The sequence below is a fragment of the Aotus nancymaae genome, unplaced genomic scaffold (assembly GCF_030222135.1).
Source record: "Aotus nancymaae isolate 86718 unplaced genomic scaffold, 86718_ANA_hifiasm-v0.15.2.pri h1tg000028l, whole genome shotgun sequence".
NCBI lineage: Eukaryota > Metazoa > Chordata > Mammalia > Primates > Aotidae > Aotus > Aotus nancymaae.
Window position 1 is genome coordinate 9,779,328 of NW_026988441.1, and position 20,846 is coordinate 9,800,173.

At 56.1% G+C, this 20,846-nt stretch overlaps 1 protein-coding gene and 1 pseudogene across 1 annotated transcript in view; both read right to left on the reverse strand.

Moving 5' to 3' along the window:
* Positions 1–203: 203 nt before the first annotated feature.
* The window catches only part of PPP1R37 (protein phosphatase 1 regulatory subunit 37), a 53,399-nt gene continuing 32,756 nt past the window's right edge, over positions 204–20,846 (reverse strand). The window contains exons 2-13 of the mRNA XM_012446687.3: positions 8,460–8,557; positions 6,899–6,944; positions 6,550–6,650; positions 5,716–5,835; positions 4,994–5,144; positions 4,726–4,881; positions 3,670–3,782; positions 2,496–2,637; positions 2,233–2,399; positions 1,434–2,130; positions 1,002–1,092; positions 204–918 (exon numbers count right to left, since the gene is read on the reverse strand). Coding sequence (XP_012302110.1) covers positions 1,010–1,092; positions 1,434–2,130; positions 2,233–2,399; positions 2,496–2,637; positions 3,670–3,782; positions 4,726–4,881; positions 4,994–5,144; positions 5,716–5,835; positions 6,550–6,650; positions 6,899–6,944; positions 8,460–8,557 — 1,874 coding nt within the window. The 3' untranslated portion in view covers positions 204–918; positions 1,002–1,009. The remainder of the gene's footprint in view (positions 919–1,001; positions 1,093–1,433; positions 2,131–2,232; positions 2,400–2,495; positions 2,638–3,669; positions 3,783–4,725; positions 4,882–4,993; positions 5,145–5,715; positions 5,836–6,549; positions 6,651–6,898; positions 6,945–8,459; positions 8,558–20,846) is intronic.
* On the reverse strand, positions 11,487–19,641 carry LOC105713002 (small ribosomal subunit protein uS13-like; annotated as a pseudogene).

Genomic DNA, 20,846 nt, shown 5'->3' on the forward strand with positions numbered 1-20,846 from the left:
TCCCTGCAGAAGGGATGGGTGTAAACTGGCCTGGCTGAGGTAGCTGTATGAGACACCGGAGCATGGACACAGAGAAGAGGGGACTGTGGGGGAAGATGCAGCAATGCCTGGTCAGCCTCCTGAGTCCTGCCAGACACTGTGACAGCCTCCACCAAGCCCACCCCAGCAGCCACCCCCAGGATCCCCATGAAGCAGACATTGGGCAAAGTGAACCCAGCCCCAGTTTATTAGAAAAGGTGTGAACAGAGTTGCACCGACAGGAGTAGCCCCAGCCCTCTGCCCACCCTCACCCATACCCACGCCGCCCGCCCCCCCCATGGGTTGTAGTGCCTCTCAGGGCGCAGCCTCCAGTGGCCTAGACAGCAGGGTCCCAGAGTGCTGGCTGCTCCCGCCCCAGCTCCCTGATAGATTTATTGCACTTGAGAAAAAGAAAGCTCTGATCCTCTGCCCCCATCCCCCCACCCTGCCCGGCCTGCACCATCTGGGGCTCTTCTGCGAATCTCAACCACCACCAGCACGCACCGCCTCTCCCACACCAGGCTGCCTGCCCAGCCCTGTGCCCAGGGCCACAGGGGACCATCCCACGACCACCCAGGAACCCTGACCTCCGCAGGGCAAGCCTGGCCCCTCCAGAACAGGCGCCTGATGTCCTTGGAGACCTCCTCCTCCTGCTCCCCCTCCTCCCATTCACCCCCCCGAGTCTTCCAGTGGTGGGCTCATAAATAGAAGTGCTTGAGTCACACAGGGAGGGCCACTCCCTAGAGCTCCTGCACCTCTTGTAGTGTTGCTGTGGGCGGAGGGGGGCCCTAGAATGGCCCCCACCCCTGGCATCCTGGGCCTCAGGAAGGCTGGGGGGAAAGTGAGCAGATTCTCATGGCTCTGGCCTCAGCTCATCGCAGACCGACCGGAAAAAGGGAACTTGAGGAGAGATTGGGGGGAGCGTCAGAACCAGGGGCCCTCTCAGTCCCTCCCCAGTGCCCCGGGCCCGGGCCTGCCCTCACCTAAAGTGTCACAGTGTCTCCTGTCCGGATTCCTGACTGGCTTCCAGAAGCAGCTCCTCGAGCTCCTTCTCGTTCTTGGAGCAGCTCAGCTCTGCGTGGGAGGACGGGCCAGCCCCCGTCAGCCGGGTGGGGCAGCTACAACCTGTTCCCACAGCCCAGCCCAGCCCCAGCCAGACCCTTGGGGCCTGTAGAGAGCCCGGGGACCACTGAGCCAATCAGACTCAAGGCAGCACACCTTACATGCCCACCCAGGGAGAGCGCCCAGGATCCAAGGGAAGCAGGGTGGAGTCCGGGGACTAAGTCCCTCTTGTCCTGGCCCCTGCAAGAACCCTTTTAGAGAGGGAGAAATGGAGGCCCAAAATAGGCAGGGGCCTGCCTGGGGTCACACAGCACCCAGGGCCCCCTCATCACCTGCCCCAGGGCCCCTCTCACCGTGCTCCAGGCCGCAGCTGCCCTGCTTGGCCTCAGGCCCTGGGGGCGGCTCTGGGGGCAGTGCCAGGGCGAACTCGGGCTTCAGTCCGTTGGGCAGCGGTGGCCCTGACTGAGGCGGCTCTGGTGGTGGCTGAGGCTCGGAGGACCCTGTGTCCCAGGTGTCAGTGGCCCCAGCTGCGGGTAGGGCGGGTGAGGTGGGTGGGGAGGGAGGGTGTGGGGGAGAGGGCGGGCCAGGGGACGCAGGGGGCTCTGCCCTCTCAGGTGGGCTCTCCACCCGGGTCACCACAAACACCTTGTGGCCCCGGCCCGGGCTGGACACAGAAATCCGCTGCTCAGTGGGCGAGGAGGGGCTGCCTGGGGGACTCCTGTCCCCAGGGCCCAGGGAGTCCATGGGGGGCACCAGGGCAGGACAAGGGGTCTCGCCCCTCTCCCCATCCTCTTCCTCCTCATCCTCCCCATCCGAGTCCGAGTCTGAGTCCGAGTCCGGGCTGGGTCCGGGGCTGGGGGCCCCGTTCTGCACCCCGGCAGCGGGCTCGTCATCAGGCTGGGGCTCGGTGGCGGTGGTCTCAGGCATGGAGGCCGACAGCTGCTGCGGCTGCTCCTTCTCCTCCTGCTCCCGCGCCAGCACCAAGTTGCGCTTGCAGCCATTCTGGATCTCGGCCAGCAGCGCCTTCTGCGTCTCGATGAAACTCTTCACCTGTGGCGGGAGTGCCTGGCTAGGGATCTCAGGCCACCCTGCCACCCAGCCTTCCACCCACCCTCCTGCCCGCGCAGGGCCGCAGGGCAGTCCCCTGCTCACCGCCTCCTTCTTGGGCTCACGGTCGAGGTCCAGGCGCAGCAGTGAGTGGTTCACCTTGAGGGCCAACGACAGTGCCATGAGCCCGCCCGTCTTGATCTCGTTCTCCCGAAGGTCCAGTCTCAGGAGGCGGGGGCTCTCAGCGATGAACTCTGCCACCGCCACGGCACCTAGGGGGGCACCACAGGGGCTGGCCATGGGACCCACACCTGGCTGGCCGTCCCCCAAGCCCACCAGCCCACACCCGTCCCGGCCCCGTGCCCTACCCTCGCATGTGAGCTTGGTGGAGGCCAGCCCCAGGCGCAGCACGCTGCGGTTGCTGATGAGCCCGTTCTTGAGGTGCCGCACACCCTCGTTCCCAATGGGGTTGTGGCCCAGGTTCAGCGTCTCCAGGCTCTGAGTGTGCGGCTGGAGGGAGGGGGTGCAAGGGTGAGGAGGGGACCTCAATGGCCCAGGAGGCCAAGTCAGGAAAGAGGCCAGGACGAGAGCCAGGCCAGGGCGTTCCTTCTCCTTGGTGGGCCGGCATGAGCAGCAGCACCCTCTCGCCCTGCGGCAGGCCTGGCCTCAAGTCCCTCCTGTGCCTGCAGTCTCCCCAAGGGCCAGGTCCCCTGTCCACTCCCAGCCCCCCAGGCACCCAGTCAGTCCCTACCCCCCCACAGCCTGAGCCCCTGGCCAGGGCCTGGACCTTGAGCACCCTGAAGTCCCAAAGGTGGGTGACTCTGACCCAGCGGTTGGGCAGGAGTGCTTGCCTAAGTGGCCTGCTTTAAGCACTGTACAATTAAAAACTGAAAACTTAGCCAGGCATGGTGGCTCACATTCATAATCCCAATACTTTTGGAGGCTGAGGTGGGAGGATCACTTGAGGTCAGGAGTTCAAGATCAGCCTGGCAAATATGATGAAACTCCATCTTGACTAAAAATACAAAAATTAGCTGGGCATGGTGGCGGGCACCTGTAGTCCAGGCTACTTGGGAGGCTGAGGCACGAGAATCGCTTGAACCCAGGAGGCGGAGGCTGAAGTGGCTGCAGCGAGCCTAGATGGGGCAACCGCACTCCAGCCTGGGTGGCATTGTGAGACTCGGTCTCAAAAAAAAAAAGGCCAGGCACGGTAGCTCACACCTGTAATCCCAGCACTTTGGGAGGCCGAGGAGGGCAGATCACGAGGTCAAGAGATCGAGACCATCTTGGCCAACATGGTGAAACCCCGTCTCAATTAAAAAAAAAAAGAAAGAGAAAAAAAAAGGAGACAATTAAAGGGTTCCTCAGGGAAATAGGGCACAGAAGCTGAATAAGGAAGCAGGTAGGGCTGAGTTTAAACTGTCTGGAACCTGCAGGATGGGAGGGACAGAAGCCGTCTGTTGGCGGTGACTGTGCTGAGAGCTGGGGTGGGAGGTGGCGGTGGGGATGGAGGAGCCTCCCTCCCCTGCCAGCCCTACTCACCAGTGTCATGCCCAGGAAGGCCATGCCCGTGTGCGTGAGCTGGTTGTTCCACAGCACCAGGGTCACCAGTCCCTTCCTCTGCTCCTTGAGACCCTCGCAGATGTAGGCCAGACCTGGGGAAGGCCGCCAGTCAGAACCCCGTCTGGGGTCCGGGTGCTTCCCCGGGAGGTACTGTGGGGTAGGAGTGGCCCCTCTGCTTAGGACCTCCACGGAGGCCCCACAGGCCCAGGCCCTGCCCTGCAGTCCTGCCTCAGCCTGGCACCCCTGGAGTTGGGTGCCTGGATGACAGCCTTCCCCAGATGCTTCCGATCTTTGCTCAAATGTGACCACCTCTGGCCCACCTCACCTCGCAGCCAGCGCACTCCCACCCATGGTCACTGCTGTTCAATGCAGCTCCCACGTCTGAGAGGCTAGAGATCTCATTCATCTTGTCTTTGTCTCTCTAGACTGGAGACAAGCTCCTGAGGGCAGAGCCCAGAGGCTCACAGCCATGGCCCTCACAGGTGCTACGCAGAGCGGAGTCCGAGCCTGCCGCCTGGGGACACAGCGAACCCCCCAACATCAAACACCAGCACCCCTGCCACCTCTGCACGCACTGCTCCTCCGTCTGGACCCTTTCCCAGGCTTCTCACATGGCTGGTTCTGCTCCCAGGCTCCGGATGGAAGCCCAGAGGCCCCGCCCCACGGTGGTCTTCCCTCCTCCACCATCTGAAAGCAGCCTCCAGCTGACCCTGTTATCCCAGCAACACTGCTTCCTTTTCAGATTGTAATTATTCACTTCACCTCATCCTGCAGCTGTCAGCTGAGCTGTCTCCTCCTCCAGGAAGCCCTCCCTGGCCCCCAGACTGATCAGACCCCCTGCCTCTGGGCTCCATCAGTCCAGCCCTGCTCACTCCGGGTTGTTACGGTCTAGGGCGGGTCTGTCTTCCCCCTGGGAGCCCCAGCAGGACAGCGTTGGGGTGGTCTTGGCCACGTCTGTGTCCCCAGCACCATCCAGCACAGGGCTGGGCAGACTGGGTCCTGGGTGACGGGTGTGGGGTGGGCCACTGCACCCACCCGAGTCCAGCACGTGGTTGTTCCGGAGGTCCAGGATCTGCAGGGAGCAGTTGAACTTGAGCAGGTTACCCAGCTGGGCCGAGTCCTGCAGGCCATTGAGCTTGTTGTCTGCCAGGTACAGCTCCCGCAGGTTCATGTTCATCTTGAGGGCCGTGGCTGGGGGTGATGCGGGGGCACGGTGACTGGGTAGGCCCTGCCCAGACCCGGTCCACGGCCCCCCCCCCCGCACAGGCTGCATGTCTCTCACTCTCCCGTGCCCGGGGCTCACCGAGCAGCATGAGGGGCCGCCCCGACAGGCTGGCGTTCTCCAGGTGCAGCACCGCCAGGCTGCTTCGGATGCGCAGGGCACGGGCCACGAAGGGCGCAGAGTGGTCCAGCAGGGGCGTGTTTCGGGCGTCCAGGTACTGCAGGCAGCTCGTCTGCAGGGGCGAGGGGGACAGATGTGAGGCACTGGCTCAGGCCTGCCCCAGCACTCCCTGGCCCTGGGACCTGCAGCCCTACATGTCAGCAAGCGATGAGGCCACAGCTGTCGTCTGGCAATGTCGTCTGGTTTTATGATGGGGAAACTGTGGATGGGGAGGGAAGGCTCAGCCTGTGGTCCCGGGGTGAGCGAGGCAGGGCTGGTGGCAGCCACAATCCCCAACTCCTGTGTGTCTGGGAGGTTCCCAGATAGCCCCCATCCCCTCCCTGCACCCAGCCTTCGAGCATGAGTGAAGTGAGGGTGGCGACCATGGCCACCTCCAAGGGGATATTACAGAGGGATGACATTACAGAAGGGGGAAAGGGGGGGGTGTCACGAAACACCACACGGGGAGAGAAGGAGCCAGGGGGCTTGGGGGCCAGGACACCTCTTGGCCCTGTTTTCCTCCTGGCCTGAAAGCCAGACCCAGCATGTCCACCGCAGCCCATCCTGCAAGAGCTCATGCAGCCAGCGCCTACATCGCCCCTGCTGTGAGCCTGCGCCTCTTCCTGGAGGCAGGAGGCGCCCACCTTGCGCATCATGTGGGCGGCCGCCTGCCAGCCCCGGGTGCCGATGTGCTTGTTGAAGGAGATGTTGAGGTGTGTGGCCGACTCATAGTACTCGATCATGTCGAAGAGGGCCGAGGCACCCTGCAGGTAGAGATTTGGGGGCCCAGCCTCAGCTCAGGGCGGCTCTAGGGGAGAGGAGTGGGCCCTGACACCAGGTCCCACCGAGAGACGAGGGGTCCTGGGTCCAGAGAGAGCCTCACGGGAACAGAGGACAAGCACAGACAGAGCACCTTGGGCCAGGGGGACAAACCCTTTCCCTTCTCTGCTGAAGCCAGTCTGTCTTCTGTCACTTGCCCTCCAGAGTCCTTGACTGATGTGCTGAGTGACCAGAACAGGCCTGGGTGTTCCTGAGCCCGGGCCTCAGTTCTTCAGGGCCCCTGCTTCTGGATCCCGACAACTGGGGAGCCTGGGGACTCCCAAGGCTGGGGAGGTGACGACAACCCTTGGGCCTTGATGGGAGGCTGCTCTCAGAATGTTTCCCAAGCCCACCCCATAGGAACTGTTCCCTCCGGCGTGGTTCCTGAAAGGGCTGGGGGCCACATGCCTGCCCCTCAGCCCAACTCCCCAAGGCTCTCCTTGCTTATGAGGGTGGCCACAGGGGCCCCAGCATGCCCTCCACACCCACTCTGGTAATACTGGATGTCTTCCTCTTGCCCTGTAAGAGGCCCCGCCCTTGTGCCACCCCTCAGCCTTTGTCTAGGGGACCCCCTCCTCCTGCAGTGTCCTCTCCCCACCCAAACCTCGATGGGGCCCAGGAGCTCAGGAAGCCGAGTGGGTGGTGGCAGGGCCGCTCACATCTTCGTCCAAGTTTGTCTGCTCCAGGTCCACGACCTTGAACTGCAGCCTCTTGAAGACCTCTTCTAGAGCCTCACAGGTCTTGTAGTCAAGCTTCTCACCTGGGAGGAGACAGCGGCCATGTGTGTGTCTGAGACAGTGTGCCTGTGCATGTCAGGGACTCGGGGCCAAGGGAGGCTGGAAGGGTCCTCTGCCCCCAACCTCCCACCCCCGACCAGGCCAAGCCCCTACCCTGGCTGAGCTCAGCTCCAGAAGCTGCTGACCCCCAGGCAGGTCCTCAGACCCACCTCTAGGGAGCCCCTGACCTGCCCACGACCCAAGGTCTCCCAGGCCCTGGACAGACACACACCTTTCAGGTCCAGACAGTCGAGGCGGTGCCCGAGGTCTGTGAATTCCTGAGAAAGCAGAGTGGATGGGGGTTAAGGCAGGAAGACACTTGAACCTGGGGGCAGCTGAGGCCCCAAATAGCTATAATGCCTGAGGTCAGGCAGGGTTCCGGGGTGGGGTTTGGGGGATGGCACTGAACAGAGGCTCAGAGGCCGTCCACCAGCTGGAACCTGGGGTGCAGGGCCCTTAGATAGCAAGAGAGCTCTGCACCCACATGGCTGAGGACCAGGCAGACCTGGGCAAAGCCCCTCTGCCCCAGCTGGACTGAGTGAGGGAGTGGGCCCAGCATCTCTGGGGGATGTCCCAGCAGAGGGTGAAGTCAGTGCAAAGGCTGTGAGGCAAGAAATGAGCCTGGGAAGCTGGCAGGGCTGGGCTCAGGAGGCCTCCTGGTGAAGGCAGAGCCTGGGGCCCAGCACCCAGTCATAGCCCACACGCCCCGCAGATGCCAGCTCCGGCACTCTGGGCTTTACACACATAACCTGTGCGGTGGGTGCTGCTGGTCTGAACCAGGCCGGTGCACTCCAAGGACCCACTCTCTCAGCCACCACACTAAACAGCCACCCTTCCTGGGACCTGGCAAGCCCCTCTTCTGGAATCTTCCAAAGAACCGACCCTAATCCCAGTGAACAGTGATAGACAATGAGTGTGGCTGCTCCCAGCACAGGCAGCCCTGGAACCCTCGGGACCAGCGGTGCTTCACTGACTCGACACCAGGCCGGGCCCGCAGGAGGTGGAGAGCGACTCGTGGAAATGGAAAACCAGCAGGCACCTCGCAAATGCCGAGAAGGCAGGTAACGCTGTGTGGCCGACAGTGGTGGCTCCCGAGGAGGGGCCTTGGGGCAGGAAATAAGAGGTGGATTTGGTTTTTCAGATTTGTAGTATTTTAATTTTTTTTAAATCTGAGGATATGTATTACTTCTGTAATTCAGCCTTTTAAGACTATGCCAGGCGTGGTGGCTCACACCTGTAATCCCAGCACTTTAGGAGGCTGAGGTGGGCAGATCATCTGAGGTCAAGAGTTCGAGACCAGCCTGGCCAACATGGAGAAACCCCGTCTCTACTAAAAATATTTTAAAAATTAGCTGGGCGTGGTGGCTTGTGCCTGTAATCCCAGCTACTTGGGAGGCTAAAGCAGGAGAACTGCTTGAACCAGGGAGGCAGAGGTTGCAGTGAGCCCAGATTGAACCACCACACTCCAGCCTGGGCAACAAAATCGAGACTCCATTTCAAAAAAATAAACAAATAAATAAATTTTGTAATCAGACTTACAATAATCGTATACATGCCTTTTCCCCAGGGTTTCTTTTGGGGCTGACGGATACCTGAATTTCTTACTTGATACAATTCTGTGTTCCTCATATTTATGAAGAACCTGATTAGCTGTCAAGTTGAGCAGCAGGCTTTCAAAGATGTATTCATGCAGGCCCTGGGCTAGGGAGTGGGAGGCCCTCTCCTGCTGGGGTGGCTCCACCACAGGGCACCCCACACCCACACCAGACACACCCCGCCCCGCCCCACCCTACCTGCAGCTGCCTGAGGAGCTTGGGGATCTGCCTGCAGTTGAGCTTCTGGCAGGCCTGCTTGTAGGCACCGATGACCTCGTCCACAGTCACGTTCTGGGCTGCAGGCACAGGGGACCCAGGCCTGTGACTGTCCACAACCTGAGTCCCTGATGGGGCTCCACCCACTCCCGCCCCGAGGCCTCTGCCCACAGTGCCCTCTTCAGCCCTCCCCCAACCACAGGCTGCCTGAGCTCTATCCTCCCTTTCAGGCCCCCGCTGGCCACTGCCCTAGGGAAGGTAGCTAGGGCACCCCCACCCCAAGTCGGCACCGCCCTCCACGCCTCATCTCGGCTCCAAGCACCTTCCCACAAATACACAGTGAACAGCACCCAATCCTATGCATCAGCCACCTCCCCTACTAGACTGGGAGCCCAAGAGAACAGGACTGGGGCTGTCTTGGTCACCACCATGTCTCCAACACTGTCTCGGCATTTCATTTTTGAGACGGGGTCTCACTCTGTCGCTCAGGCTGGAGCGCAGTGGTGAGAGCACAGCTCACTGCAGCCTTGACCTCCCAGGTGCAAGTGATTCTCCCCAGGAGCAGAGACCAAAGGCTTGCACTGTCACACCTAGACAATTTTTATTTCTGGTAGAGATGGAGTATCACTATGTTGCCCAGGCTGGTCTCAAACTCCTGGGCGCCAGCAGTCTTTCTGCCTCAGCCTCCCAAAGTCCTGGGATTACAGGTATAAGCCACTGTACTTGGCCCTTGTTTTTTTGTGTTTTTGGATGAGAGAACGACTCTTCACTTCAACCCTATGAGGAAACCAAGCTCAGCAAGAGAAACAGCCTTGCCCAGGATCACACAGCTGGTATGTATGGGAGCTGGGGTTTGAACTCAGCTCTTAATACCACATGCACCTCTCAGAATCCCCACTCCCAAAACAACCTCAGTAGCTAAACATCCTGGTACAGCTATTCAGGGCCAGGCCCCTTCACCCAGACACAGAAGCAGGTGGAAGAGACAGGCCTGGTCCCAGGTGTTCCCAGGGTAACAGGCAGTGGCTCCCACAGTCAATGAAGGGACACAGCCCCAATCCAAGAGCTGCAGCCGCCGTCCCCGGGAGGCCCACAGCCACCACCACGTGGAAGGGAGGGCTGGGCTTTCCATCTGCACAGATCTGCCTTTTCTGGACATTTCGTTAAAATGGAACTGAAACCGTGTGGCCTCCTCCAGTTGGCTTCCCACACTGGACAGAATGATCCTGCTTCAGTCCCTTTACACTGCTGCAGAGTAATTATAGGATGTGCTGCGTTTTGTTTGCCCATTCACCAGCTGACAGGAATTTGTAGTTTCCAGTTTTTGGCTATTGGAGCTTGAGTTTTACCTCAGAGTGACCAGGCGAGCAGGAAGGAAAGGCTATGAGCAGAGGAGGGAGAGGTCAGGCCTGGCCGTCAGAAAGATCTTTGGGCCAGCAGATCTTGGGCATGGAGATGACAGGACGGGCAGGGAAGGGGCCAGGAAGGGGGCTTGCTGGCAGATTCCTGAGGGCCATCACCCTGCTGCTATTCCCCTGCTGCTGGATGCAGCAGGAGTTGAGAGAGCTTCCAGTCCGGTAACATCTCCGTGCGGACTCCTCCCGCCACGCTGGTAGGCCAGGGGCTCTGCATCCCTGGTCTCATCAAGCACTGCCCCATTTTCTAGGGGAAGAAACTGAGGTCTGGGTTAGGTATGGTGATTCCCTGGAACCAGGTGGCTGGTCCTGGGCAGAGTCTAACATCAGGCCCTCTCTGGCCACTGTGCTGGGTGGCGGTGGATTGCTGAACTACGATGCTGGAGGAAAGAAGCCAACAGAGACCAGCCGCCAGCCTCCCCAGAGGTCAGGCCTGGTCCCCACCTGGGCACTTCCTCCTCCTTGTGGGTGGAGGCCTGGGAGGAGCTGCAGGTAATCAGCAGATAGCAGGTGCCCCTCCTGCAGACAGAGAGGGAGCCCACGTGCTTGGTGACCCTGGAGCTCTAGGGCACAGGAGCTGGCCCTGCCCGGGAAGGCAGCCCCCAGGACTCCAGCAGCTACCCCATGCCATGGACAAGCCCATGCATGCCCCCATCTTAACCAGTCGGGGTCTACCAACCCCCAAAGGGTCCATGAACTTGAGAGGAGATATTCATCTTTTTATTTTCATGAACAAAACTGAAATTTAGCATTTCCTTCTTATTAACAGAGGCCAAAAATGAGAGAAAAGAAAGTGTTTAGCAGACCTTGAGCCTGTCATAAAAGAAAAAAAATGACAGATCTTTTCACACTGCATTAGTTACTGCAGATTCTGAATGCCCAGCACTACTCGGAGCCTTAGCACAGCTGCTGCCGCATCCTATCACTTCTAGTGTCAGTGAGGAAGAGCATTTAGCTAAATGACATTCCAACTGGCATTCTTTGCAATCCTATTTAACGCTTTGCCTTAAAAATCATTCTGGGCCAGGCGCGGTGGCTCACGCCTGTAATCCCACCACTTTGGGAGGCTGAGGAGGGTGGATCATCCGGGGTCAGGAGTTTGATACTATACTGGGCAAGATGGCGAAACCCGGCCTCTACTAAAAATACAAAAATTAGCCAGGCATGGTGGCACACTCCTGTAATCTCAGCTACTGGGGAGGCTGAGGCAGGAGAATTGCTTGAACCTGGGAGGCAGAGGTTGCAGTGAGCCGAGATGACGCCACTGCACTCCAGCCTGGGAGACAAGAGCCAAACTTCTTTTCAAAAAAAAAATGCAAAATTAGAAGAACCATCAGAAGTCTAAGAGGAATTCTCATGACACACGAGCATTGCTGCCATGGACTTCGTGCCACGTGCTTCATTCAGGAGCACATCGACTCTGTGAAGCAGGGAGCCAGGCCAGGCCAGACCCACCCTAAGCTGTCCTGTGTGGTGGCCGAAGCCAGGGTTCAAGTCCTAGCCCCTGGCTCTGGAGCTCTGGAGCCACTCTCTCAACTCTCCACGTTTCAGCTTCCTCAAGCCTTAAATGAGGAAGAGGAGAGTAGCTGTTTTACAGGGCAGGGGAACTGACGGAACTAAACCATTTGTGGAGAAAGTCCGGCCCCAGGCCCAGCACTGCTAACATGTCACAGCATCGCGAGGGTCCAGGATCAGGCTGGGGGTAGGCCTGGCTGGGGCAAGGAGATTGGCCCAGAGCTGGCTGTGGCATCAGGCTGGATGCCACCATAACCCCTGACACAATGGCAGCTGGGTTTCATGCACATAAAGTGCTTGAGATGGTGCCTGTTCTTCTTTTTTTTTTTGTATATAAACTATTAACCGACAAGTCCTAATGACTTACTTCTTCTTGGACACACCCACAGTGTGCCCACGGTGGCCAGTGGTCTTGGTGTGCTGGCCTCGGACACGACGCCCCAGAAGTGGCACAGCCCGCTATGAGCCCAAATCTTTAGTCGCTGCAGGTCTTCACGGGGCTTTTTGTCTAGACCTGGCTATATTTTCCATCCTTTACATCCTTCTGTCTGTTCAAGAACCAGTCTGGGATCCTGTACTGGCGTGGATTCTGCATAATGGTGATCACATGTTCCACCATATCCTCAGTGAATTCTCCCACCCTCTTGGTGAGGTCAATGTCTGCTTTCCTCAATACCACATGAGCGTATCTTTGGCCCACACCCTTAATGGAAGGGATGGCAAAGGCTATTTTCCGGCGCCCATCAATGTTGGTGTTGAGTACTCGCAAAACATGCTGGAACTTTTCAGGGCTCACTAGAGACACAGCGGTAGCACAAGCAGCTGCATGTAGGTCTCCTGTGGAAGAGCTGTTTTCTTTTTGAAAAGGAGTCTTGCTCTGTTGCCCAGGCTGTAGTGCAGTGGCACAATTTCGGCTCACTGCAACCTCCGCCTCCCAGTTCAATCAATCCTCCTGCCTTAGCCTCCCAAGCAGCTGGGATTACAGGTGTGCACCACCATATCCGGCTAATTTTTGTATTTTTAGTAGAGATAGGGTTTCACCATGTTGGCCAGGCTGGTCTTGAACTCCTGACCTCGTGATCCACCCACCTCGGCCTCCCAAGTGCTGGGATTACAGGTGTCAGCTACCGTGCCTGGCCAAGATGGCACCTGTTCTTTGTTCCGAGAGCCTCCAGGTGAGCTTGAGGCCCAGTTTCTAGGCTGGCAACCTTCACTCCCTACACAGTGATCAGACCACACCTTCATCTGGGCACCTACAGGGTCTGGAACCAGGCCTGGCCTTGCAGGAGTCACCACCAGAGGCAGAGCCTGAGGAAGTCGCATCTGCCCAAGTGCTTACAGAAGGGAAAACTGAGACCAGGGGATAGGAGGATTAGCCATCCCAGAGGAGGTTGGGGAGTGGGGCTCAAGGCCTCAGAGTGACTTGGTGATCCTGGAGACAAGAATGACAATTGTATCTTGTCAATTTCCTCTGAAGCCAAGAGACATCTTTGAGGTAGGAACAGACACAATAAAAGAACAAGAGCAGGGCTCAGGTTTAGTCTTCAGTGTCCCCACAGTGTCATTAGCAAGTCCCAAAGCTTAGTTAAGATACAGGAGAGAGGCTGGATGCAGTGGCTCACACCTGTAATCTCAGCACTTTGAGAGGCCAAGATGGGCGGATCATTTGAGCCCAGGAGTTCAACACCAGCCTGGCCAACATGGCGAAACCCCATCTCTACTAAAAATACAAACATTAGCTGGACATGGTGGTGCACGCCTGTAGTTCCACCTACTCAGGAGGCTGAGGCAATCTCAAGTAGAATCGCTTGAGCTTGGGAGGAGGGTGCAATGAGCTGAGATGGCACCACTGTACTCCAGCCTGGGTGACAGAGTCACTGTCTCAAAAAAAAAAAATTAGCACACCAAAACTAAGATTTTACAAATACTATTGCTTAGAAATGAAACTAAATGTATTCAAATAAAAAAGAAACCAATCTATTAATAGAAAAAAGAGAAAGAGCAGCATGGGCAGATCAAAGAACGCATTTCACTTACACAGCACTCACACCACACCAGGCCCATCCCAAGCACTTCCCATGCAAATACACAGCTTCAATTCCCCGAACACTTCCATGAAGGGGCTATTAGTACCCTCCCACTTTAGAGAGGAGACTGGGCGCGTAGCTCATGCCTGCAATCCCAGCACTTTGTAAAGTCAAGGCAGGAGGATTACTTGAGGCCAAGAGTTCGAGATCAGCTTTACCAACAAAGCCAGTCTCTACAAAAAAAATTTAAGAAAAAAAAACGAGAGAGGAGAAATGGGGCAGGGGGTGATGACTTGTCCAAGGCTGCATGACAAGCAACTGGCTGGCCCCAGGAATGGCCCCTATACACACCTGCTCATTTAAAATATTGTGAGGAGGTGGCTGAGAATGAAGAGAGTGGCAGCAGGAGATAGTTCATGTGCAGGTGTGGGTCAAAACAACTGACTCTGGCACACTGAGCACTAACCACGTGAGGGACGCCACCCCAGGCATTTCACACCTCAGTATCTGCACTCAGCGCGGACTCAGAGGAGAGGTGATGGGCCCACCAGGTCTGACTGCAGGGCCAGCTCGGACCCACCAGACCACACCATGTCACAGCCCGTATGACCCCATGAGGGACATGGAAAAGGTCACGTGATACCCAGCGCCTCATTTAAGAAGGCAGAAAGCAGGTGATCTTAGCCAGTCATGGTTTCCAGGCAAAGTAACTGAAGTCTCATAAAGGGGTAGGTTCCGAGGAACTGGATGGGCACAGCCACAGAACCCCCATTCCGCAGGCAGGCCTGCAGTTCTTGCAAAGGCTCTGGTGTAGGGCTGAGGCTGGAGCTCAGAGCCAGGTTCCAAAGGGAAGGGCTGTGCAGTGGTTAGAGCTGTGGCCTTCAGGGATGGGGCTGGGACCTTTGCTGTCTCTCTTACACACTCAGTGACCTTAGATGGGCTTCACAGCACCTCACAGTTCCCACCTGAGATATGGGGTCTTGCAACATGGTTAAGAGCATGCATTTTGGGGGCGAGACTGCCTGGAGTCAAATCCTAGCTCCCAACTCAAACTCTTAAGCAAAACAATGTAACCTCTGGGCCTCAACTGTTTTATCCCTAAGATGGGGATGAGCGTAACTAACTCCCAGGGTTATGTGGCGAGTGAGTTAGCAGGGTCCCTCCCTAGAACCAGTGCTTAGCACACACACATAAATGCTCACTTGGTCCAGGGGTGGTGGCTCACATCTGCAATCCCAGCACTTTGGGAAGCCAAGGCAGGAGGTTCCTTTGAGCCCAGGAGTTCAAGACCAGCCTGAGCAACATAGGGAGACCCTGTCTCCACAAAAAACTAAAAAATCAGTTGGGCATGGTGGTGTGTGCCTGTGAGTCCCAGCTACTTGGGAGGCTGAGGCAAGAGGATCACTTGAGGCCAGGAGTTTGAGACCAGCCTGGGTAACATGGTGATACTGTCTCTACCAAAAATTTAAAAATTAGCCAGGCGTAGTGGTATATGTCTGTAATCCCAGCTACTCGGGAGGCTGAAGTAAGAGGATAACTCAAAGCCAGGAGTTTGAGACCAGTCTAAGCAACAAAGTGAGACCCTGTCTCTACGAAACAAACAAACAAAAACAGAAAAATCAGCGTGTGCCTGTGGTCCCAGTGACTTGGGAGGCTGAGGTGGGAAGGTAGCTTGAGCCTGGGAGTTTGAGGCTGCAGTGAGCTGTGACTGCATCACTGTACTCCAGCCTAGGCAATAGAGTGAGACTCTGTCTCTTAAAATAAAAAAAAGAGGCCGGGTGCGGTGGCTCACGCCTGTAATCCCAGCACTTTGGGAGGTCGAGGCGGGTGGATCACGAGGTCAAGAGATCGAGACCATCCTGGTCAACATGGTGAAACCCCGTCTCTACTAAAAATACAAAAAATTAGCTGGGCATGGTGGTGCGTGCCTGTAATCCCAGCTACTCAGGAGGCTGAGGCAGGAGAATTGCCTGAACCCAGGAGGCGGAGGTTGTGGTGAGCTGAGATCGCGCCATTGCACTCCAGTCTGGGTAACAAGAGTGAAACTCCGTCTCAAAAAAAAGAAAGAAAAATAAACAATGCATAAGTGCTCCTTAGCTTTTTTACATTCCTGTTGTGTTTTACCCAGCATGCAGTCAATGCAAGATGTGCACACGTGTACATGGGGGGGGCAAGTGTGTGAGTGTGAGTCTTAAGGTCAGGGCTCAGATGCATTTGCTCAAGTCCGAGGCTCTAAAGACCTATTAAGCAGGGGCCAGAATTCAAATGGCTATCAGAGAGGAGGTGGAGAGGTGTGTTCAGAATATGAGTGTTTGTATTTTCTAAAAAGCAAGCCTGTGCTGGGGATGGGTGTGCAGAGGGAATGGCTTGGAATAAGAAGACCTGAGTTCCATCCCTGGCCTGCTGAGGTTATAATAAGTGATCACAGCAACGCTCTTTCCCTCTCTCAAAGGGACACCTATGGAGTCGTAGACACCAAGGGATGTGAGTGCACCCATGAAGTAGGTGGCACCAATGTCACAGTGCTGCCTCAGTCAGCAGGAGAAACAAGAGAAAAAGACAATGATGGTGGTGGTGATACTGGCAGTCACTTCCCAGTATCAGAAACTTACTCTGTGTAACACATAGTTTTTTTTAAAAAAACAGAGTCGAGGTCTTGCTATGTTGCCCAGGCTGGTATTGAACTCCTAGCCTCCAGCAATCCTCCCGCCTCAGCCTCTCAAAGCGCTGGAATTACAGGCATACGCTGCCTTGCCTAGCTTCTAAGTACTTTCTATGCACAATTTCACTTAGCCAGCTCATCATATGCCTATGATGCTGGCATAACCAGATCTCCATCTTATCAGGGAAGCAATCTTGGAGAGGGAAAGACACCTACCTAAGTCATGGAGCCAGGAAGGGGCAGGACTGGAACACATCCCAGGCCTGTCTTGCTCTGAAACCAGAGCTCAGCTCCCTTGTCTGGCCTGAGGAGGAGGAAGGGCCAGGGGCGGAGGCAGGGTGTGGGGAGCCCTGGGTGGAATGGTGAAAGGCATGAGCTACAGGGAGAGACACCGCTGTGCAGCAGCCGGTGGGCAGGGCCTTGCTGCTGCAGGGATGGGGCTCTGCCACTCGCCCAGCAGGTGGTGGCCAGCTCCCCAGGGAGACAATGAAGGCCAAACAGAGCTTGCCTCCCCCTCTCGCTGGGCTGTGGCCCTTACAAAGGGACAGACAGAAACCTGATGCCAGGCATCAGATGACAGGCAGAGAGATGTTTGGCATTTGAACACAGGTGCAATGGTACCCACGAGATGCAAGGACAGGTTGGGCACCAGGGGGCGGTGATGACTCACGCCATCCGTGCCAGCCTGGAGCAGGGAGGGGGAAACAGACACAGTCATCCAAGTGGGAGTCAAAACACCAGGAAGCAACACTGTGTGGGGCAGGCGACATGGTGGGAGGGCGTCAGCTCTCAGAAGACGGATGGGGAGGGAGGATGTCCAGACGAGCCCAGAGGCAGGAATATTTAGGGTTGCTCCCTGACAACCATGCTGACCTCTGGCTGGAGACGACCTTTCTGTGCCCAGTGTCCACCACATAAATCAGGCATCTGTGAGCTGGGTTCACAGAGCACCAGAGTCAGGAGGTCCTAGCTAGAGCCCAGGAGCCCAGATTTTAACAGGCCCCCATGTGACTGTGATGGCAACCAGGCTCAAATAATCACGCTTTGCAATGCAGGTGTTATTTTGTTATTTTAGAATGAACACAAAGGAGCTGGAAGTGAGCTGGCCTTGAATCCCTTCTCCACAATCGGACTTCTGCTCCACCTCCTTGCCAAGGTCTCCCTCAGGCAGATGAAGCTCCTCTCACACCTCCCTGCTGTCCTGGAGCAGTGATGGTACCCATCCTGGACGCCAATCAACATCATTCCTTTTGATGTTGGGGACACCCACATTATATTCTTCCCAGTAAAGATGTCAATACCAACCAGGTGGACTTTGGCGCGGCCGTGCTTGCCAGTCTTCAAAGTAGACATCTTGACAATCTTATAGGGCCAGACTTTGAGCACCAGGAAGCCATTGTTACATAATGCTGAGCACCGCATTGGGAAGGAGGCCGAGGCCCTTGCATCTCCTGTCTCAAAGTCCAAATCATCTGCCATTTTAAGAGGCTTAGGTTCCAACTCTGGCAAACACACTGAGTCAACCCCGTCTGCTTGCTGCGAACCCAACCGGTGCCTCTGAGCCTGCTGCTGCCACTGCTGCTACTGCCACTGCCTCTACCACCCTGCCTTGACTTTAGCAGGCATGGTCAGACCAGGCTCTGCAGCAACGACTCAGCTCTGCCTTGTAGCACGAAGAGTAATAGATGGCATATAAACAAATGAGCCCAGACATGTGCAAATAAAACTTTATTTACAAACTCTGTCAGCTGGCCTGGGCTGTGGCTGCTGTGGACTGTCAGCTGAGCTCCATCAAAGATCTTCTGGAAGGACGTATAATAAACTAGATGGCTGCTTTTAGGAAGGGGAGCTAGCAAAGCTGAAGGAGGACAGGGAGGAAAATTTACTTCTCTCTGTATACCTTTTTAAAAATGTTTATTTAATTTTATTGAAAATTATTGTACATATTTATGGAGTACATGTGATATTTTGATAAATGCATACAAACTGAGTTAGGGTAATCAGCATATTCATCACCGCGAACATTGATCATTTATTTATGTTGAATCTTTATCCAGCTTTTTGTATCTTTTGAATACTTTGGCATATACAGGTACAGTCATGAGCCGCATAAAAACACTTCAATGACGGACCGCATATGTAACCAGTGGTCCTGTAAGATTCCTCCACTATATTTTTATTGTCTCTCTCTTTTTTTTTTTTGAGACAGAGTTTTATTCTTGTCGCCCAGCGGCGCAATCTTGGCTCACTGCAACCTCCACCTCCTGGATTCAAGCAATTCTCCTGTCTCAGCCTCCTGAGTAGCTGAAATTACAGGTGCCTGCCACCACACCTGGCTAATTTTTTGTTTTAGTAGAGACAGAGTTTCACTATGTTGGCCAGGCTGGTCTAGAACTCCTGACCTCGTGATCTGCCCACCTTGGCCTCCCAAAGTGTTGGGATTAGAGGGATGAGCCACCGGGCCTGGCCCTTACTGTTGTCCCTTTTCTATGTTCATATACACAAATACTTATTTTACCACTGTGTTAGAGCTGCGGAGGGTACTCAGTGCAGCCACGTGCTGTGCAGGTGTGTAGCCCAGGAGCACGAGGCTATTCCAGGTGGCCCAGGTGTGCAGTAGGCTATGCCACCTAGGTCTGTGTATGTCCACTAGGATGTTCACACGACCATGAAATCCCCTAACAATGCAGTTCTCAGAATGTATCATCATTAAGTGACACAGGACCACAGTACTACACAACTCATGCATTAAGGTAAGAAAAACCGACACCACCAGCCCCTGTGCAGTCTGGCCCCAGGCCCTGCTCCTGGTGACTGTGCTCAGAAGGCTCCCATTACTGAGGCTTCTGGCAGATAAAGTCAACAGGACATGGTCACTGCCACATGCACAGGGATGGGCAGGGTTGGGGGAGAAGCTGGGAAGCATCTGGCTTCAAGCCTGGGTGACTGGATAGCTGGTGGAGTCCCAAGCCAGGAAACACCACAACACATGGAAATGGACAGAAATGTCATCTTCTGCTGACAGCATGGAGGCAAATATTATTTACATAATTTCAGAAACACTCATTGTGGTATTTTCCGGAATTCTCAAGCCGGGGAGGTAGGGCAAGGGTGCAGTAAAGTCAAACCGGGAAACCAGGCCTGAGCTCTTGTTCACGACAATAAATAACCATCAACATGGCAGAGTCCCATTCCCCCACAGCACACATGCATGGGGGGCTCAAAGCCAGGGGCCTGGGTTCCAATCCCCACTCTGTTGCCTAACAGCACAGAGTGGTGACCGCCCTGCACCTCCTTGCTGCGTCACCAGCACTTCCCCCAGGCGGGTGTGGTGATGTCACCCAGCCTGGCACTCAGCACTGCAGGGCACACAGGAAGGGCCCCCGTTCCTGCCCCCCAGAACTGTGTATTATACAGCTGCTGCCAGCACTCTGTGCCTGCCACATACACCTATCCCACAAGGGGGCACCATCATCATCGTTCCACCTCACAGGTTCCACAGGCGTCTCAGCTGGAGCCTCATGGCAGGTGGGTGACCGGCCCATGCGGGACAGCGTCTCCACAAGCAGCCCGGAACCTGGTGCTGGGCCTCTCTGCAGGACTCTCCACACTTGTCTGAACCTCCATGACTTGAGCACCCTCCTGCCCTGTCTGGGCGGTTAACCTACACAACTTCGGGCAAGAGCCTGGGGTGCAGGGGGTCTGGGCCACCTGCCCTGAAGCCTGTGCACTTGCAGCAGCCCCACGGGTAGAGATTTCAGGTCAGGTGAGAAACTCATCCTACAGGGAGCTCTGCCTTGGTGTGGGGTCTGTGAAAGGACAAAGGGTCTGAGGCCAGAATGGCCCACTTCTCCTGTCTCCTGCTGGGTGGACCAGCCTTGGTCACCCCATCTCTCAGGACCTGGGCAGGCCTGTCCTGGGCAGGTCACCTCAGGATCCTGGGCAGGCCTGTCCATATTACCTTGACTCCCCACTGTCCTCCTGAAAGGTTCTAGGAGTGGACAGGGCAACCTCTGATACACTGACTGGTCGGGGACAGGAAGGTTACGGAGCCAGCCACAGCCGGTCCTAAGGCCTGAGATGGAACTCTCTTCCCACTGGGGTGGTTAAGACGGCATGCCATTTCTAAAGCTACTAGCAGCCATCCCTGTACCCACCAGGGTGGAGCAACCTCCTGAGAATGAAGCCAGCTCAGAGGAAAGCCAAGCTCAGAGGAAAGCCAAGCTCAGAGATTAAAGAGACACTGTTTGAGACTCTGGATCCAGCCAGGCCTGACACCACACTATTCAGGACCCTTCAGATCGATAAGACAACACATCTCCTCTTCTTGCTTCAACCGTTCTGTGTCAGGCTTCAACTATAGGAGACTTCCAGCTTAGGTACCATCTTTCCTCTCATCTGGTAAACATTTCCCAAAACATGTTTTTTTGGGGGGGTCCCCGTCTGTCACCCAGGCTGAAGTTCAGTGGCTCAATTATAGCTCACTGCAGCCTTGCACTCCTGGGCTCAAGTGATCCTCCCACCTCAACCTCCAGAGTAACTGGGACTACAGGCATGCCCCATCATGCTTGGCTAGTTTTCTTTTTTCTTTTCTTTAAGTAGAGATGGGGTCTCACTATGTTATACAGATTGGTTTTGAACTCCTGGGCTCGAGTGATCCTCCTGCCCCAGCCTCCCAAAATGTTGGGATTACAGGTGTGAGCCACCAAGCCCAGCCCCCAAAACCTACTCATGCCAAGCTCTGTGCTGG